A 17861-nucleotide genomic window follows, 5' to 3' on the forward strand; every position below is an offset into this window, starting at 1 on the left:
AATCGTTCTTATAAATGTATGCTGGTTCTTGTACTACCCTACAGTATAGCAAAATACAGCACTAAATTATAGAATCAAGTCTTAAAAATCTGGCCTGACTTTAAGGCTTGGAATCAATAAATTCATGATGTGAGCACTTCAATCTTAAGCTTCACATAATCTGGTCAGCTTTACCTATCAGTTGGCGATAGTATCATATTTTTTATTGCATCTCGCTTTAGTTTTTACAAGTTTGTAATTAATGCACACTCAAAAATACATATGACAATAGTGGTTAGGTAGGTGAGTAGAATCAGCGTCAAGGCCTTCTGTTTACCTTAAAGTTTATTCCAAGATTTTCACCTGTAGTAAAGTACAATTAATCATTGATGATACCTTTTCAAAGTATTCAATGTAAACTTAGATGTTGATAGTCAACTTAAGTGGAAATAGTCTAGCAATAAAAATCATTTATCATTTCTGTATTCTAGGAAACATTTTAACTCTATAGCAACTTAGATACTGGTATTCAACAAGTGTAAATAGTCAAGCAATAAAAATCATTTATGATATCTGTATTCTAAGAAACTACAAATCTATAGCAACTACTTAAGTTGAATTAAGTATTACAGTTTTCTTGAACTTTGTTGTTTAATCAATATGAGATATTGACCCTTTATAATCAGGTAATTATTCTCTCTGTATTGCTTTTTTTCTTCAACTTAGAATATGTCTGGTCAGTTGAGGCTACTCCATATTGCTGGTGCTGCAAAGGCTAAGAAGAGAACAGTGACTTTGGTATGTTTAGCCATTATTTTTGTATGTAACATATTGTAACACAGCAGTGCTGTATCTGTCCATTTCTAATATTAGCATACATGGCTTTGTCCTATTGTTCAGTGTTTGTTTATATGTAAAGAAAGTTTAGGATTATATTTTTGTTTAGTAGCTTAGGCCAGACTATATTTATGTTACACAAAATATTTACTACTCATTGTTAAACAAAAATAATTGATAATAAATTATTATTTCTGAAGAAAGAACAATAATTAAATTGTTATTTTAAAAAGTCTGGCAGTGTTTTTTAAAAGAAATATTTCCATTATAATGTAAAGAATCCTGATTTCTTAGTTACTTAATAAAAAAAAAATGTTTAATTTTTCTATAATAGTTTTACTGAAATGATTAATTAATGAGCAAAAACAGAAATAACATAAATCTTGTTGTGTTTAATCCGATGAAACAATATAAAAGACATATTAAGATATTATCTATTCTAAACACACACATGTGATGAATGAACGTAAAAATAGCTCGCATTAATCAACTTTATTATTAATTTCTCGGAAGGCTCGCTCCGATAGAACGTCTCCTCTATCTTTTACAATCATCGGTGGTTGGGAAAAGAAAATGGGTTTGTTTATATCAAGAGTTGAAAAAGGCTCTAAGGCACATGAGGCAGGTTTAAGGAGAGGTGACCAGGTCAGTATTTTACAGTTTCTGATTTTTTTATTTATTTAACACTTTGACAGAAAGCTTCTTAGTATCATTCATCTTCTAGATACTTTTTAGTTCATCAACTTGTTAATGATATACACTTGTTATAAAGTAAAACAAAATATTCATTCATTATTAGATATGGGCTCTATATCATAAAGAGTTTTTGGAACATATTTGTAACATATCTTTAATGATTAATTTAATTTAAAAGATGTATAAATGTTGACATCAGAATAACCTGTTTTACATATTGTTTTATCAGAGAAAAATATATGGCTATTCAATCTGTCTTTTTTTTATACAAAGAAACAAGTCCTAAAGTGATTATTATTTATTTGAAATAATTTACATATGTAGAACCCATATTAAAAGGATACATTTGGAAACCAAAGTGTTCCTTTAATAAAGATGTCTCTTGAATAGAAGTTGTTACTGTTAAAACATATATTACTTTCCATTCGTTTTGCGGAAAGTATTCTTTCAATAGGTTACCCAAACAGAGGAGTTTCTACTGTATTCAGAACCTGTACAAAGAGAATGATAATAGAGATCGAGAAAAATTAAATGACAAAATATGAATACATAATTGTAATAAATTGATTTAAAATGTTACTGCTTAAATTTTTTAGTATCTTTATTGTCTCATTAAATTACTTTTTGTAACTTCTGTCAGATTCACGAGGTAAATGGTCATAACTTTGATCGTATGATGCACGTTAAAGCTCTAGAGATTATACAAGGAACTACTCATCTCGTTATAACAGTCAAGTATAACACGTTAGGTAATCAGTTTTTTTTCTATGACAGTGCTGATTTTAAATGTCATTAATTTAAATACTATAAATAAAAAGTAATCTCCCGTTTATCTTCAAAAAGTGTTATTTATGATGGTAAAATCAGGTTCATAAGGGGAATGCGTCAGTTTTTCGTCGAAAGAGGAATTTGAACATACTGTGGAGGTGTCTAATTGGCAAAGTATTCAAATGTCAATACATTTTCACAAATTAGCGAAATACTAATTGATAAAAAATTATAATATTAAAATTTCGTTGTGATTCTCACACCATATTAATTCATTTTATATTTACTGACAGGAAATCGGGGTGGGTGGGGGGAGAATGAATAAAGATGAACAGATTTAACATTATAAATTGTTTGAATTAAAAAATTTTGGGTAATTGTCTGAATAATCTACTTTTTTTTAAAACCCATGGTAGAATTTAAGTCCACAATAAACATAATTCTATACATTTAAAAAAATATTCTACTGGAGTTGCTGCAGTAACTAAACTTGCTTTACTACAATATTGCATGATTTACTGTTGTTTCAAAGTAAAAGTTTATGCCACAGTGTTTGATTACCTAAAGCTTGTTAAATGATTTCACACCAACAGTTACTGCAGTAGAATCATTCTAACATTGTCCCTTGTTTTTCAATTCGTAGCATTTAGAGATTTATTAGCATCGCAAGAAGGTAGAAACAATTCACGTCGACGAGCAAGTCAAGATATTGCTTTACTACAATCTGACCCTCGTGCGAGGCTTACGACCCCAGACTCGAGCGTCTCACCAGAAATCAAGGATAAGAAAGATAAAAAAGGACATGGGTCCATTGGGCATAAAACAAAGCTAAGAAAGGCAATTGCTAAGCTTAGTATACTGCCAAATAAATCCATGGAAGGAACGTAAGTTCACATTTTATATTACATTATTTTAATAGTTTAAAAACGCTTTTGAAGTGGTATGTTAGCTCGCTAGTTACAAGATAACAAACCCATAATTTATAAATGATGATGACTAGTTTAAACAAAATCAAATATAGCTTTAACTCTAAATTATGATTAAATGTTTCAATCCTTATAACTTCTTTTTATCCACTATCACTTGGTTGTCTGTTAAATTTACATTTGGTTTTTATATCAAATATGTTTAAATACTAATATTAAGTACTTGTGTTTTTAATTCTCTCTTCCTTATTGACTTTCTACTTCTAATAATATTAATAATAAAAGAAATTTGTGAGTTTCTCCACCAAAAGTGCTGAAGGTGCTTCTGGATGACCTACAGTATTGTTAATTACCTAATATTTTCTTGCAAATATTTTGTAGAGAACAAAGAAGAGCGCAGGACGATACAATCTTAAAGCGGTCTACCACCACCAGCAGTCAATCTAGTGGTAGCAGCCTGCATCATAGCAGTAGTAATCCTGATTTGACGTCTCTTTCAACGCAGCTTTATGAACCAATCTGGAGCGGAATGCCAGACCATCCTGAACATGTACTGAAAGTATTTGTGTCTGAACCACCATATGGATGCAAGTACTTTCTCATACACAAGGTGAGTACCATGTTTGTTTTGTTATGCTTTTGTAAAGACTTGAATCTAGGCAGGATAGTATATGTGTTATAAGTTTGTTTATACTATATATAGTAGAACCTAATAAGATTCCCTGTATAAGATTTTTTTTTACGTCTTCTTGAAATGCTACTCTTTAAAAAGAAAAAAAAAGAACATACTAAATTAAACAATTTATGTCTATTTTGTAAATTTCATGTGTAATTAATTTTAGTTAGATTTTTATTCTGGATAGATAATTTGGAAGCTGTGATGCGGCTGGCTCTGTCCCTGAACCCACATGACAACCCTTCCAATGGATACTAGGTCCGCACGCATGTCCCTGTCGGGGACTTCGGCCCCTTCGTCGGGACAAATCCTGCCGCCACCACTCTTTGGATGTCTCACTTTGTGTCCCTGAACCTAATGATATATAATAATATTTTTCCTTACTTTGCATTACATTAACATAAACTGAATATATTAATTATAATTAATAAATTATCAGGAAACGTCTGCAAAGGAGGTAGTCATGTTAGCAATGCAAGAATTTGGCTTAACTGGTGCTCAGAATTTTGGACGTTTTTCACTCTGTGAGGTCACCGTAGCAAATGAGGGTCTCATCAAACAAAAACGCTTTCCAGAACATCTGCAAAACATCGCTGAAAAGCTGAGTCTGAACGGAAGGTTATTCTTGAAGAACAATCAAAGCTCTGAATCTCTGGTTACTGATGATGTTGCAGTGGTAAGTTGCATTGCATTTGTTTTAAATTATAGTGTGAAATGAAGACAAAATGGATACTATTTAGCTGAAATTTAGTGAAATTCCACTCTTCCTTGGTATTAACCATATAATACTCTTCCACCATCAATCAAGAATGCCAACTCTATTGACATCTTCAAACAGTTGTTTATAACCCATTTCTTTCGCATAGCATCTGAAATTACATAATTTCTACCTAGATCAGGCCTTGTGGTCGTAGCACTTTAGAGAAAATTTATTTTGGTTAAGCGCAAGACAAAAGAAAATTATTATTATTCTTATTGTGTGTAAAGAATGTGCCATCGGCTTGACTCATTTACATATTGCTATATTCTGTCTCTAGGAACTCATGAAAGAAGGCCAAGTGAGCTTACTGCAACTGAATACGTCCGAGGTGGCTGTCCAACTAACACTCAAAGATTTTGACGTGTTCCAGAACATAGAGCCAACAGAGTACATTGATGATCTCTTTAAGATTAAAACTAAACATGGAACAGATCGGTTAAAAGCTTTTGAAGAGGTATATAATTCAGTTATCTCACCAATTATACATTTCATAAACCTACAGAATTAAAACTGTTTGAGGACAATTTTAGTTACTTGCTCAAAGCCAGAATTGAACACAGACTGAAATACTTTATTCCATGTTACATATATTTTGTTCACTCTTAATTTTGTTCTGTTTTATTTTTTTTCTAGCTTGTGAACCAAGAGATGTTCTGGGTTGTCACTGAAGTTTGTAGTGAACTTAATGTCATTAAACGAATGAAGATCATTAAGTTTTATATTAAATTAGCCAGTAAGTTGTTAATGTTTCATTGCGATAAAATAAACATTTCAAATGTAGATCTTAAGGCATGTTATTCCATTTTTGGAAAAATATAAAATATTTTGTTATAGAATTGCAGGAAATATATATTTTGTTATATATAAAATATATAGTGTTTTATTTCTCAATATATTTGTGTTATGTTGTAATATTAATTTATTATTTCATATAAATCCAACAGCAAGAAACTGAATGGATAAACTATATTGTGCTTATAAACTAAAGCTCTGTCTACACTATCAAACTAGTTTGACAAAAAATGTGTGATGTGCCCAAATATGGTTGTGATATGCCCAATATGATAGTGATATGATGCCATCGTGTCCAAATTTGGGCACATTACTTTTTTTTGTCACATAAAATTTGGTAGTGTAGACAGAGCTTAAGAAATAAGTATAATTTTTAGCTTAAAGAGCAGAGTAGAAACAGTCATAGGTTACAACCCTTGCATTAGTTCAGGATTGAACCATGAACTTTAGAATTTGAAGGCAAGAACATCAACCTCCAATTTTATATTCTAAAACTTTCTTTTGATCCCAGGGCATTGTAAAGATACTAAGAATTTCAACTCAATGTTTGCAATTGTAAGTGGTCTAGGACATGGTTCAGTATCTAGGTTACGCAACACTTGGGACAAGCTGCCCAACAAGTATACGAAGATGTTTTCAGACTTACAAGACCTAATGGACCCGTCACGGAACATGTCCAAATATAGGAATCTTGTTAATGCTGAGCACGTACAGCCACCTACGGTAAGTATTTTATACCCATAATGTTGTCAAATTACTTCTCAGAACTTTATTATTCTTTAAAATACATTTGAAAACATAGACCAGCCCACAGATAATGTTTTTTTTTTGGTAGAATTGAACTTTTTTTGTTGCCGTTGTGGACAGGAAAAATATTCCAAATTGTCTGTAATGTCAAATTATGGATTACAGTTTAAGATTTCTCAATATTTATTTTCCTTTTTCAGATTCCATTTTTTCCAATCACAAAGAAGGATTTGACCTTTATTCATCTTGGTAACGATTCCGAGGTTGATGGTCTGATCAATTTTGAAAAATTACGTATGATTGCGAAAGAAGTTCGATTTATAATGGGCATGGCATCAACACCTTATGTAAGTTGTGTTTTAAATATAATTCTAAAAATCTAATGTTTTTCTATTGAAAATATTAATTTCTGTATTTTTGTTAGGAAATATGCCTGTACATCTAGTTATACTGTCTTAGTTTTGCTATTTTTTAATATTTTGATTATAAAAATATTTTTTTTCCGATAGGATCCAAGAGGCATGTTTGATCAGTCTTCAGTATTTGGTGCTCCCAACGCAAGTGTCGCTCATGCAGTCATGACAGCTGTGTCGGGACCAACCCAACAGCAACGCAAGAAGGCAAATGCTGCCAAGCGTGGATCAACCTTCCTTAATCCTAAGAAGATGTGGGAAGAAGTAAGATCTATTTCTTCTTTTTTTTCAGTTATTCACTTTTTCCAAAAAAATTAACAACAAGGTTTAAAAAAAAAACACAAAATCAGGGTAGATAACTTTGTTTTTTTATCCAGTTTTTGCTCCAAGTCAATATTATTACTATAATGTAACATTAAAATGGCCTATTCAAATAATTTATTTTTTTCAAGGATAATGTTTTATATAGTGCCATATCCACAATAGTGCTCATGGCGCTGTGGACTTAGATGTTACATCTTTTCAACAACATTGTTCTCCCCTAAGGGTCACGTCATGTTACCGGCTGCCAACTGCTGCACTATTACATCTGTCCACGAGATATATCTTGAATTTATGCCATTCTGTATGATGCAAACTATGACTTTGTTTCTTTGATGGCAGACTGTCATATTTACCTCATTTTATGTGTACTTTAAACATATAATTTTTATTTCAAAATTGAAAAATGTGCAATTTGTGTATCAAACATTCTAGAAACACATCTTCCATTTAATGTACCTTAATCTTTCAATATGTTTTTATGCTTCATGGGTAATTGAATAATAAGATCACATGCTACTAGTCTTATCTTGTCCTTGCGCTAAATAGTTCACAAATGTATGTTAATTGGAATTACAACCTGGTTAACAATAATTATTAAGTTATTGTGTATCTAGGCCGTAATGTTAAGTAAGCAGATAATAGCACTTGCTCTACAAATGTGACCTCAATGATACTATGGGAAATCTTTAAAGAAAACATGTTAATTTCTTTTAATCTTGTTTATTATAGTTACTATTTACTCAATGCAACATATAATATTACCTTGACTTTTCTGTACTCTGTAATAGTTACACATTTATCGGACAAAGATAATGCTTTATACAGTAACCGCCGTAGTGGGCTAGATTACAACAACAACTTCATCTAAGGGCTAAGGGACGGTCCCCTTTGTATCGAGCTGCCGACAAACTACATTTTGCATTTACACCATATTGGAAAATGAAAAAAAAAAATCTGCATTCTCTTGCCTTTGTATTTTATTTTATTACTATTTACATTTGTTTGAATAAATATACCAAATATATTCTACTACATTACTGTATCAAAAGATCTCCTAAACTCATTATATTTTGACATTCATTGTTGTATTATTAGTTGTTTACAAAATACATTAAGAATTTTGAGAATAAATGAGTTCATATATTATTTTCGCAGGCTCAGATGGCACGAAGAGTCCGCCTTTACCTCAGTAACATGCATGTTATAACTGACGAGTCAGAATTACGAGAGCTATCGCTGAAATGCGAACCCCTTCCTAGCAGTTCAAACACAGGGACGTTATCGCGAAGGAAGTCCTTACCGGATTTAGCGGTCAACGCCGTAAACCAACAAAATATCACCTCACCTGCTAAGAAAAATGAAAAGAATGATCAGATTAAAAAAATTATTTATAAAGATGCTCCCAAAACATCATTTGGTAAGTTTTAGATTATAGTTTTTGTTTTATTAAATTAAATATAGTCATATATTGGAAATTTAATTTTGTGTTTTGGATATACTGTCTATGATCTATTAGAAATATGAATGCAAGATGTTATTTTTTGATTTATTATTAATGCAGTTGAGTCAGTTTGTAATGAAAAAATTCAAAAATTTTAATTTATTTTTTTAATGTTTACATCGTCATAAACCGTATATATTATTCATATTAAGGGTAGTTTAGTATAAATTCATATTCTTTATTTTTTATACTATTTGGTTTTACAAATATTATATTTATATATTATTATTATACATATTTTTATTGATTTTCTCTTGTGAACTTTTATTTAACCTGGGCTTTTGTTGGATCATTATTTTATAGAAGGTAATTTGCATCAAGTCATATATTTAAAAGACTTTCAATACTATATGCACTTAATGAAATATTAGTAGTTAAAAAGATTACACTGAATTATTAAGACAGTACATTTTTAGTCTCTAGGCTAAACTCCAGGAAATTACTTTTATAAGTAATGTCTAGGAATCTATTTCTTTTTTAAAAAGAGAGAATAAAATTGCAGGAATATCATTTTTTTATAATACAATGAATTAGACCTATTTGTAAACAAGGTGGGGAAGTTGACAGGGATGTATTGTATCTTATTCATACAATGTGAGGTGATAAATTCAGGATCTTCTTTGAATGTATGACAAATGAATTGCAGGAAGTCTGTGTGGCAAGTTTGTTTCATGGTGTTACTATAGAATGACGGTTGCTGGATTGTTGTGGTGAATGGTATTTTTATTGGGGTTTCATTTGTTGGGATATATTGTACTGATCTGTAGCACACATGACATACTTATTGTTTACGTGGGAAAATTGAATCTTTACACTAGCTAGGTTTTAATGACGACCACTGTATAATGATAATGTATCAAATATGAATTGCTTATTTTCAAGACACAACGGATTATGAAATGCATGATTTACTTTTTTTTTCCAAATTTGTACCCTTTTTTTTTATTATACTTGCATGAAGTAGTTGGTGAGAATTGTTTCATTTTATTTGTGTGATAAATTTTAAGTTTTGCATTTTATATTATTATTATTTTCTATTATGATTTTGCCATTATGTTATTAATAAGTAAACATTATAACTACAAAAATGGTGGCCCCAGCTGATTGTTTGTTATTCGGTTTCTCTACTAGGGGCCACCTCACCAAACACCCTTCACAAGCTTCTAATGCTATCTGAAGAGGGCGACAGAGGACTAAAAACAATGCCCTTCAATCGCATTTCTGCTGCAAATAACAACAGCTCAAAGGGGCCATCCCCTCGGCAGTCCCCTAAAATGCAACCCCACGGGAGAAGGAAGGGGATGCCGGGGACAAGAGATACAGGTATGAATCCTCCACCACCCAAACTGCGGTCGCAACGAAGTGACAGCGGCTTAAGCATGAGTAGTACGGGTAGTCTGGACATGTACTTTTACAAACGAAGGCATACGGTTGGTGAGTAAACAAATCGCACTTGCCGTGACCTCCCGAGGGCAGCAAACTAATCAAATTAAAATTATTGAATTATATTACTAAACAATTCATGCATTTGAATCTGAATTTTTGGAATTTCTTGAGAACTTGCATTGGATACAAAATTTTAATCTGGGTTTTAAAACTTTTTTTTGTTTCCTAGAAACCACTAAAGATCAAAGTTATCGTGAATAATGCATGAATTTTTTTAATTCTTAATTAATTTCCAACAAGAATTGTCAATTTTCCTCTGGGATAGAAATAATGTTGAATTATTAAATGACTTCTGATGCTTTATTAACAATGCTATTTTTTATCTCTATTCTTTGCTAACAATTTATTTCTAAATAAATCCTTTGGAAAACGATTAGCAAAAAAAATGATACATTAATAGATTACTTTTTTTAGATAAAAGAATACATCATAAATTTTGACATAAGTTCTTTCTGAGAAAAAAAAAATTTGAATTTCAAAATTAATAAAGCAAAAATGAAAAAAAAAGGCTTGGAATTTGCTGCTCAAATTGACACAGGCAGAATGAGTGTTACTGTACTAGTATTAATCCTATTTATGTTTACACTCACATATATATATATATATATATATTATAATTGATATGCCCTACCCCTTATGCCTTCAGTTGTTTTTGTTATTTTAGTTTTGCACGTTTACACCTAGCATGCTAATTTGTGTTTGGTTTTATCATTGTGTTCATTTTATTTTGCATGTTTTGCACAGGATATTGTAAACATTGTTATTATGTTTCATTTTGTTTTTACCTTGCTTACTAAATCGCTTCTATTTTCTTTATGGTGCTAGGTTTCGTTTTTAAGTTGCAATTCTTGTAAATATCTCTTTTCAAATGGCTATGAACTCATTCTTGATGGCTTTTAATGACATTTAAATGTCTTAAAATGCACTGTGCTTTTATTTAGTCTAGATGTTGCTTAAGATATGAACAAATGGAGTGTTATGACGTCAATAGGATACTTTGTCTGCTTGTTATCGGACATTTGCGCTTAGTATGCCCTGTTTTTCGCTCTGATTAAGCAGACCCATGCTAGACATCAACTCATGATACTTTTTTCGCTTATAGAAATTTCCTACGTTCTATTCAGGTGTTTCATATTTTGCAAAAAAACTATTCTTTCTCTAGGACTTTAGAAATACATAAATAAAAATATGGGAAAAAAATAGTTCAATCCATTATAAAAGCTATCTGGTTACATTTCATAGTTTGGAATTATGTTTTTTTTTGCTAAAAAATAATAATAATAATTCAAGCTTATATAGCGCATTATGCTAAAAGCCTAAATGCGGTTAAAAGTATAAATAAAATGGCAAAAATTACACAAACTTAAAAAGGTTTTTAAAAGCTGCCTGAAAATTAGAAATTGAATGACGAATAGAAAAAGGCAAAAAATTCCAATAACTCTCCATAAAGAGAGATTGCTAGTTAAATTTAACAGTTTACAAGTGCTCTGTGTAATTTGTTAATTTCTTTCAATATTCTGTTACATTACAGTTTTTTTTTTTTCTTATTCAAATTGCCAAGGATAACCACAAGTGAACTCAATCACTGTCCTTCTCTCAAAGGTGGCTCTCCTGTTCACACGACAAACATATACACAAGATGCTCTACATAAACAAAGACTTATTAAATTGTCATGAGAAAAAATCCTGACATATGACAGGACTTGAACCCAGGACCCTTGGATTGCTAGCTAAGAATCATACCCACCAAGCCACAACTCCAATTTAGATCTAACATTGACTGATTTTAGTATTACTATTTAATGAAATCAAATCTAGGCTAGTTTGAAATATACTTACCATGACATGAATATCGTTATGGTTATCGGCTGTACAAATCTAGTTTCCCTTCTTTTAATGTGTTTATTCTCTCTTAATGTGTTTTTCCTCAACACTTGATTGGAACATTTCTAGACTATTGGGTTGAATTCATTTCCATATAATGTTTTTAACATTATGTTGATGCAATAACACATTTTTTTCACAAGTTGTTCTCGTAACTATCAAACTTGTTGAATGTTGTTTTAATGTTTTGTCATCATCAATCAAATCATTATTAGATTAATTTTTTGATGCATAAAAATCAAAATTTAAAAATGAATAATCACTTCTATGTTTTGTAAAATCGATCTGCAAAGTCTATCATTGTCTGATTACACTTTAGTTTACAGTTGGTGTTTTTTATTTCATACTACTGGTTTTAGAATTGTTGTTTCTTACCAAATTAGTTAGATCAGAAATAAAACTACGTTGAAAACACAAAATTATTAACAGAATAATAGATAGTATGGCTTAATCTTCGTTTCCACTAGCGACGCAACCTATGGAACGTAAGAAAATGCCCTTCCAATAATTGTTTGCTCCTGCCTGATTATGCAATACAGCATTTTGTGTCGATGCATAGCGTACTAGTGGGAACCACGCTTTAAAAAACACAAGACAAGTTGCGTTTTTATGTTGATTATTATTTCATAATTATAATGCAATTAAAGCAAAGTTGTAAAAAAAAATTAGTTTTATTTCTGATTAAATAGAAAAAATATGTATACTCCATAGCAAAATAACAATAGTTTTTACATGCTGATTTCATCTTTTATGGTTCTTACATGAGTTTACTCACAAAGTTCATTAATTAAATGATTTCTCTGTATATTGTTTACATATTATTACTGTACATTCATTAAAAAAAATAATAAGTCATTGAAATATCAATAAGACATTTTACTAACAAATAACAAGTTCATTGGTTCATTTTATGTAAATAATTCCAAAATAGTGCATTTATTACTTGTCAAAATAATGGTTTAATGATTTTCTAATTGATTGATATGCTATAAATCAGTTAACAGAATGTTCAGGTTTACACTTAAAATCAATGAAAGGCCACTGATATCCTATCACTCAATTAGGTGAGCGAAGAGTGAACTCTCTTCACTGGTTGTGAATTTTACGTAATCATAAAATAATGGACAAATAGAAACGTTAATATAAAAACAATTCGTTATGATGATCACAATAAATGAATGAGTACATAGTAAAGATGAGAAGTCTGCAACAAGCAAAAAGTCTACTTATCAAATAAAATATTTGGTTAGGACAACTTGTTTCACTCTCAGCTTTATCGTACACATTTGTAAAAAATAAAATTTGGTTACAAAAAATGTTTTTGATATTTGAAGAATCAAGTGGTCTTTTATTGAAAGTTGTGGTAAACTTTACGCATGCTAACACGATCTACAAATTAATTTCTATTGCTTTATTTAATTTGTATATTTGAACTATTTTCACTCTGTAGCAACAGGAAGCTCAGGCCCTCCATCTATAACGTTCAGCAGCTCGTACGAAAGCTCTGACTCGGGTCAAAGCGGACTATCGTCCAACTATGACACGCAGAGCAACTCTTCTCTAGGCTCTGCATCACCACCCGCCAAGGACAAGAGGAAAGTTCAACGCGAACCACCTCCAGGTAAGACGCAACATTGCGCAATGCTCGCATCTAATATTGATTGCAATTATTTAAAAACATTTATTTTAATTACTAATTGTTCCTAAGTTTTTTCCAATGCCGTGAAATGCAGTGTGATAATGTCACATAAGTATTAAATAAAGGGATTTGAATGACGTCTGGTTTATAAGATAATAGTTCATTTTCCCTGTATTAATAAAGTAATTATTAATATTGTTTATTCTCATTGTTAATTGATTAGTATAGGTATGTTATGATTAAGTAAATTATGTACATATAGCTACATTATAGTTCTCCATTTTATACCATCTTCCAGACTGAGTAATTTCTTATAGATTCCAAATCCAAATGTTTCTTTTCAACAATCTCATATACTTCATCATTCTGCATACAATGACACATTTATTTTTACTTTCCCATTTGGCACCTTTTTCGATCTTTTACATATTGTAGTTGGAAACCATCAATTCATTGGATTGCCCTGCACAATTTTATTATTGAAATTCTATCTATTTAGAAATAGTTTACGATAAATATTTTTTTTATAAGCACCTTTTCCCAAATAATGAGTTTATACCTTTATTTTAATTGTGTTAATAATAATGTTGTCTGCATGTATATATTTGATTGCATGGGATATAGTAATTTATTATCTATTATTATTTTGTCGATTAATAGAGTTAATATCTGTAGTATAATTGGATATACTTAATTTCTGAAACCTTTCTTGATAACTAAAATACATTTAATATTAAAATTTGATAATAATTATTATTTACAGGTAAGTGCATCAATTAATAATAATTATAATAATACCTTTTAAGTTATGAATATTAGACACATAGTTTTTTAAAAGCATGCCAAATTTTTAGTACAAAAAAACTTTGTATTTACAAAACACTATTTTATTTTTCGTTTCATATTTTGTTATTTTTACTTTTTGCCTGTTTATTTCCACTAATTTGCGTCCAATTTCATCTGTTCTTTAGCAGCCACAATGTACACCTCGCCCCCTGTGAGATCTGCCGACAGACCTGATTCAGGTCAGACCATCAGGATGTTGACACCTCCCGACTATAATACCGCTAGAAAGAGGTCCACTTCTTCACTAGGTAGTGGTCATACACGCTGGGTGCATGCGTTTATTTTGTTTTATTTTTCATTTTAGTTTCTGCATCTCATTTCTATGTGCATCATTTAGTTTTAGCTTTTTCACCGCATGCATTGTTTCTATCTTTTAGTTTTTAGCTTTTATTTGGTTGCTTAAGCTTCATTATTTTCTTTTTTTAACATGGTCCAACATTCAAATGCAAAGGGAACTATACTTCATTTCATTTTTCATTAAGCATTTTCTTTCTTTGCACCAGTTTATTAACTCTTAATTATTTTTTGTTTGCTATTGTTTTTACTAATATTCATTTTTTTTTAAATAAAAAAACAAATTTAGTTTTAAAAATGGTTTATTTTCTTTCTTTAACCCACATCCTACTAATTATTCTATCATTAGTATAATCATCAATTTCATTTTCATAGATTCATCTGTTTGCTTGTTGTGCATTCTTTACTCTCCCAGCTGACCTTTAGCACACAAATTTGACTCTCCCTCAAAGTCGGGAGGTTTGTCTTGTCTTGTAGAAAATTAAAACTAAAAACAAAACACAGATCTTATTTAATAATTTCACTTAAATTAACAAAGTTCATAATTCTTTTACTGTCATTTAGTAGAAACATTTGTCACAGCAAGTTTGTTAGTGTTAGATCAGAAATTCAACCAATAACAAAGCTCCGTAGAAACTTCTTAGCTTCTCACAGACCAATCATACTGATGTATTGTTAACAGTAGCTTAGTAGTATTACAGTTTGTTAGTAGTCATAGTATTGTTGATAAAACATATGTATGTTTTGTAGCTGGTAAATAATAAGTAAAGGCTAATAATAAAGGCCTACAGAACTGTATACACTGTGTGCAGGCTACTACAGTATATACTGTATACATCTGTAACTAATAATATACTGTGTGCAGGCTACTACAGTATATACTGTATACTGTAACTAATAATACACTGTGTACAGGCTACTACAGTATATATTGTATGCTGTAACTAATAATACTGTGTGCAGGCTACTACAGTATATACTGTATACTGTAACTAATAATATACTGTGTGCAGGCTACTACAGTATATACTGTATACTGTAACTAGTAATATACTGTGTGCAAGCTACTACAGTATATACTGTATACTGTAACTAATAATATACTGTGTGCAGGCTACTACAGTATATACTGTATACGGTAACTAATAATATACTGTGTGCAGGCTACTACAGTATATACTGTATACTGTAACTAATAATATACTGTGTGCAGGTTACTACAGTATATACTGTAACTAATAATATACTGTGTGCAGGCTACTACAGTATACTGTATACTGTAACTAATAATATACTGTGTGCAGGCTACTACAGTATATACTGTATACTGTAACTAATAATATACTGTGTGCAGGCTACTACAGTATATACTGTATACTGTAACTAATAATATACTGTGTGCAGGCTACTACAGTATATACTGTAACTAATAATATACTGTGTGCAGGATACACTATACTGCTAGAGTACAGTACTAGAATAAAATAAACAGTATTGTACTACACAATAATATATTTGAACCGGTATATATGAATATATATTGTTAGTACAGTCAACTCCGACATACCGGACTCTTCCAATACCAGACTTTTCTCAAGGTCCAAAAGGTCCCAAATTCATTTTACCATTAAAATCACATTCTGAATACCAGACTTTCCGGAAAACCAGACAAGAATTGACTGTATAAAACTACAAATTGCCAAATTGTTTAAGATTGTCACATAGTATCTTAAATAAATATGCAATTTATCAATTGTGTTCAATTGTTATCCAAGTTATAGCATGGTAGCCGTGTTACCAACTTATCAATGATTTGGTACCAACTTATCAATGATTTGGTACCAACTTATCAATGATTTGGTACCAACTTATCAATGATTTGGTACCAACTTATCAATGATTTGGTACCAACTTATCAATGATTTGGTACCAACTTATCAATGATTTGGTACCAACTTATCAATGATTTGGTACCAACTTATCAATGATTTGGTACCCACTTATCAATGATTTGGTACCAACTTATCAATGATTTGGTACCAACTTATCAATGATTTGGTACCCACTTATTAATGATTTGGTACCCACTTATCAATGATTTGTTACCAACTAAACAATGATTTGGTACCCACTTATCAATGATTTGGTACCAACTTATCAATGATTTGGTACCCACTTATCAATGATTTGGTACCCATTTATCAATGATTTGGTACCCACTTATCAATGATTTGGTACCCACTTATCAATGATTTGGTACCCACTTATCAATGATTTGGTACCAACTTATCAATGATTTGGTACGCACTTATTAATGATTTGGTACCAACTTATCAATGATTTGGTACCAACTTATCAATGATTTGGTACCCACTTATCAATGATTTGGTACCAACTTATCAATGATTTGGTACCCACTTATCAATGATTTGGTACCAACTTATCAATGATTTGGTACCCAATAATCAATGATTTGGTACCAACTTATCGATGATTTGGTACCAACTTATCAATGATTTGTTACTAACTTATCAATGATTTGGTACCAACTTATCAATGATTTGGTACCAACTTATCGATGATTTGGTACCAACTTATCAATGATTTGGTACCAACTTATCGATGATTTGGTACCAACTTATCGATGATTTGGTACCAACTTATCGATGATTTGTTACCAACTTATCAATGATTTGGTACCAACTTATCAATGATTTGGTACCAACTTATCAATGATTTGGTACCAACTTATCAATGATTTGGTACCAACTTATCAATGATTTGGTACCAACTTATCAATGATTTGGTACCAACTTATCAATGATTTGGTACCAACTTATCAATGATTTGGTACCAACTTATCAATGATTTGGTACCAACTTATCAATGATTTGTTACCAACTTATCAATGATTTGGTACCAACTTATCAATGATTTGGTACCAACTTATCAATGATTTGGTACCAACTTATCAATGAATTGGTACCAACTTATCAAATATTTGGTACCAACTTATCAAATATTTGGTACTCTTGTACAATGCGTAGTGTCTGATGTGTCATATACTATTTTGATTGGTGGTGGGTTTGAATGAAAAAGATTAAACCTTTTGCTCTACTGGTGAAGGTATAGGTGGTGTCCCTTTTATGAATGTGGTGATCGAATTATATTTAGAAAAAGTACATAATTATGTTTGAACATATTAACTTTGTTTCATTTAGTTATTGCATTATGATCATTTTATCAGTCTCCCTGCTCAACACTCGTCACTAACCAAATCAATCACAAACATTTCCAAAAGTAAAATTCATTGTCTTACAATTTTTGCATCGT

At 30.8% G+C, this 17861-nt stretch overlaps 1 protein-coding gene across 7 annotated transcripts in view; it reads left to right on the forward strand.

Moving 5' to 3' along the window:
• Positions 1–17861, forward strand: part of LOC140051019 (rap guanine nucleotide exchange factor 2-like) — a 72371-nt gene that overhangs the window by 49341 nt on the left and 5169 nt on the right. For 4 of the 7 annotated variants that reach the window (XM_072096076.1, XM_072096077.1, XM_072096082.1 and 1 more), the window contains 15 exons: positions 706–777; positions 1330–1461; positions 2153–2261; positions 2924–3164; positions 3588–3816; positions 4322–4558; positions 4920–5096; positions 5276–5375; positions 5946–6157; positions 6382–6528; positions 6691–6858; positions 8074–8335; positions 9551–9853; positions 13200–13370; positions 14360–14482. In XM_072096076.1, coding sequence (XP_071952177.1) covers positions 706–777; positions 1330–1461; positions 2153–2261; positions 2924–3164; positions 3588–3816; positions 4322–4558; positions 4920–5096; positions 5276–5375; positions 5946–6157; positions 6382–6528; positions 6691–6858; positions 8074–8335; positions 9551–9853; positions 13200–13370; positions 14360–14482 — 2683 coding nt within the window. The remainder of the gene's footprint in view (positions 1–705; positions 778–1329; positions 1462–2152; positions 2262–2923; positions 3165–3587; positions 3817–4321; positions 4559–4919; positions 5097–5275; positions 5376–5945; positions 6158–6381; positions 6529–6690; positions 6859–8073; positions 8336–9550; positions 9854–13199; positions 13371–14359; positions 14483–17861) is intronic. The other 3 variants (XM_072096078.1, XM_072096080.1, XM_072096081.1) reach the window with 3 other exon arrangements.

Source organism: Antedon mediterranea, chromosome 6 (assembly GCF_964355755.1).
Source record: "Antedon mediterranea chromosome 6, ecAntMedi1.1, whole genome shotgun sequence".
Taxonomy (NCBI): domain Eukaryota; kingdom Metazoa; phylum Echinodermata; class Crinoidea; order Comatulida; family Antedonidae; genus Antedon; species Antedon mediterranea.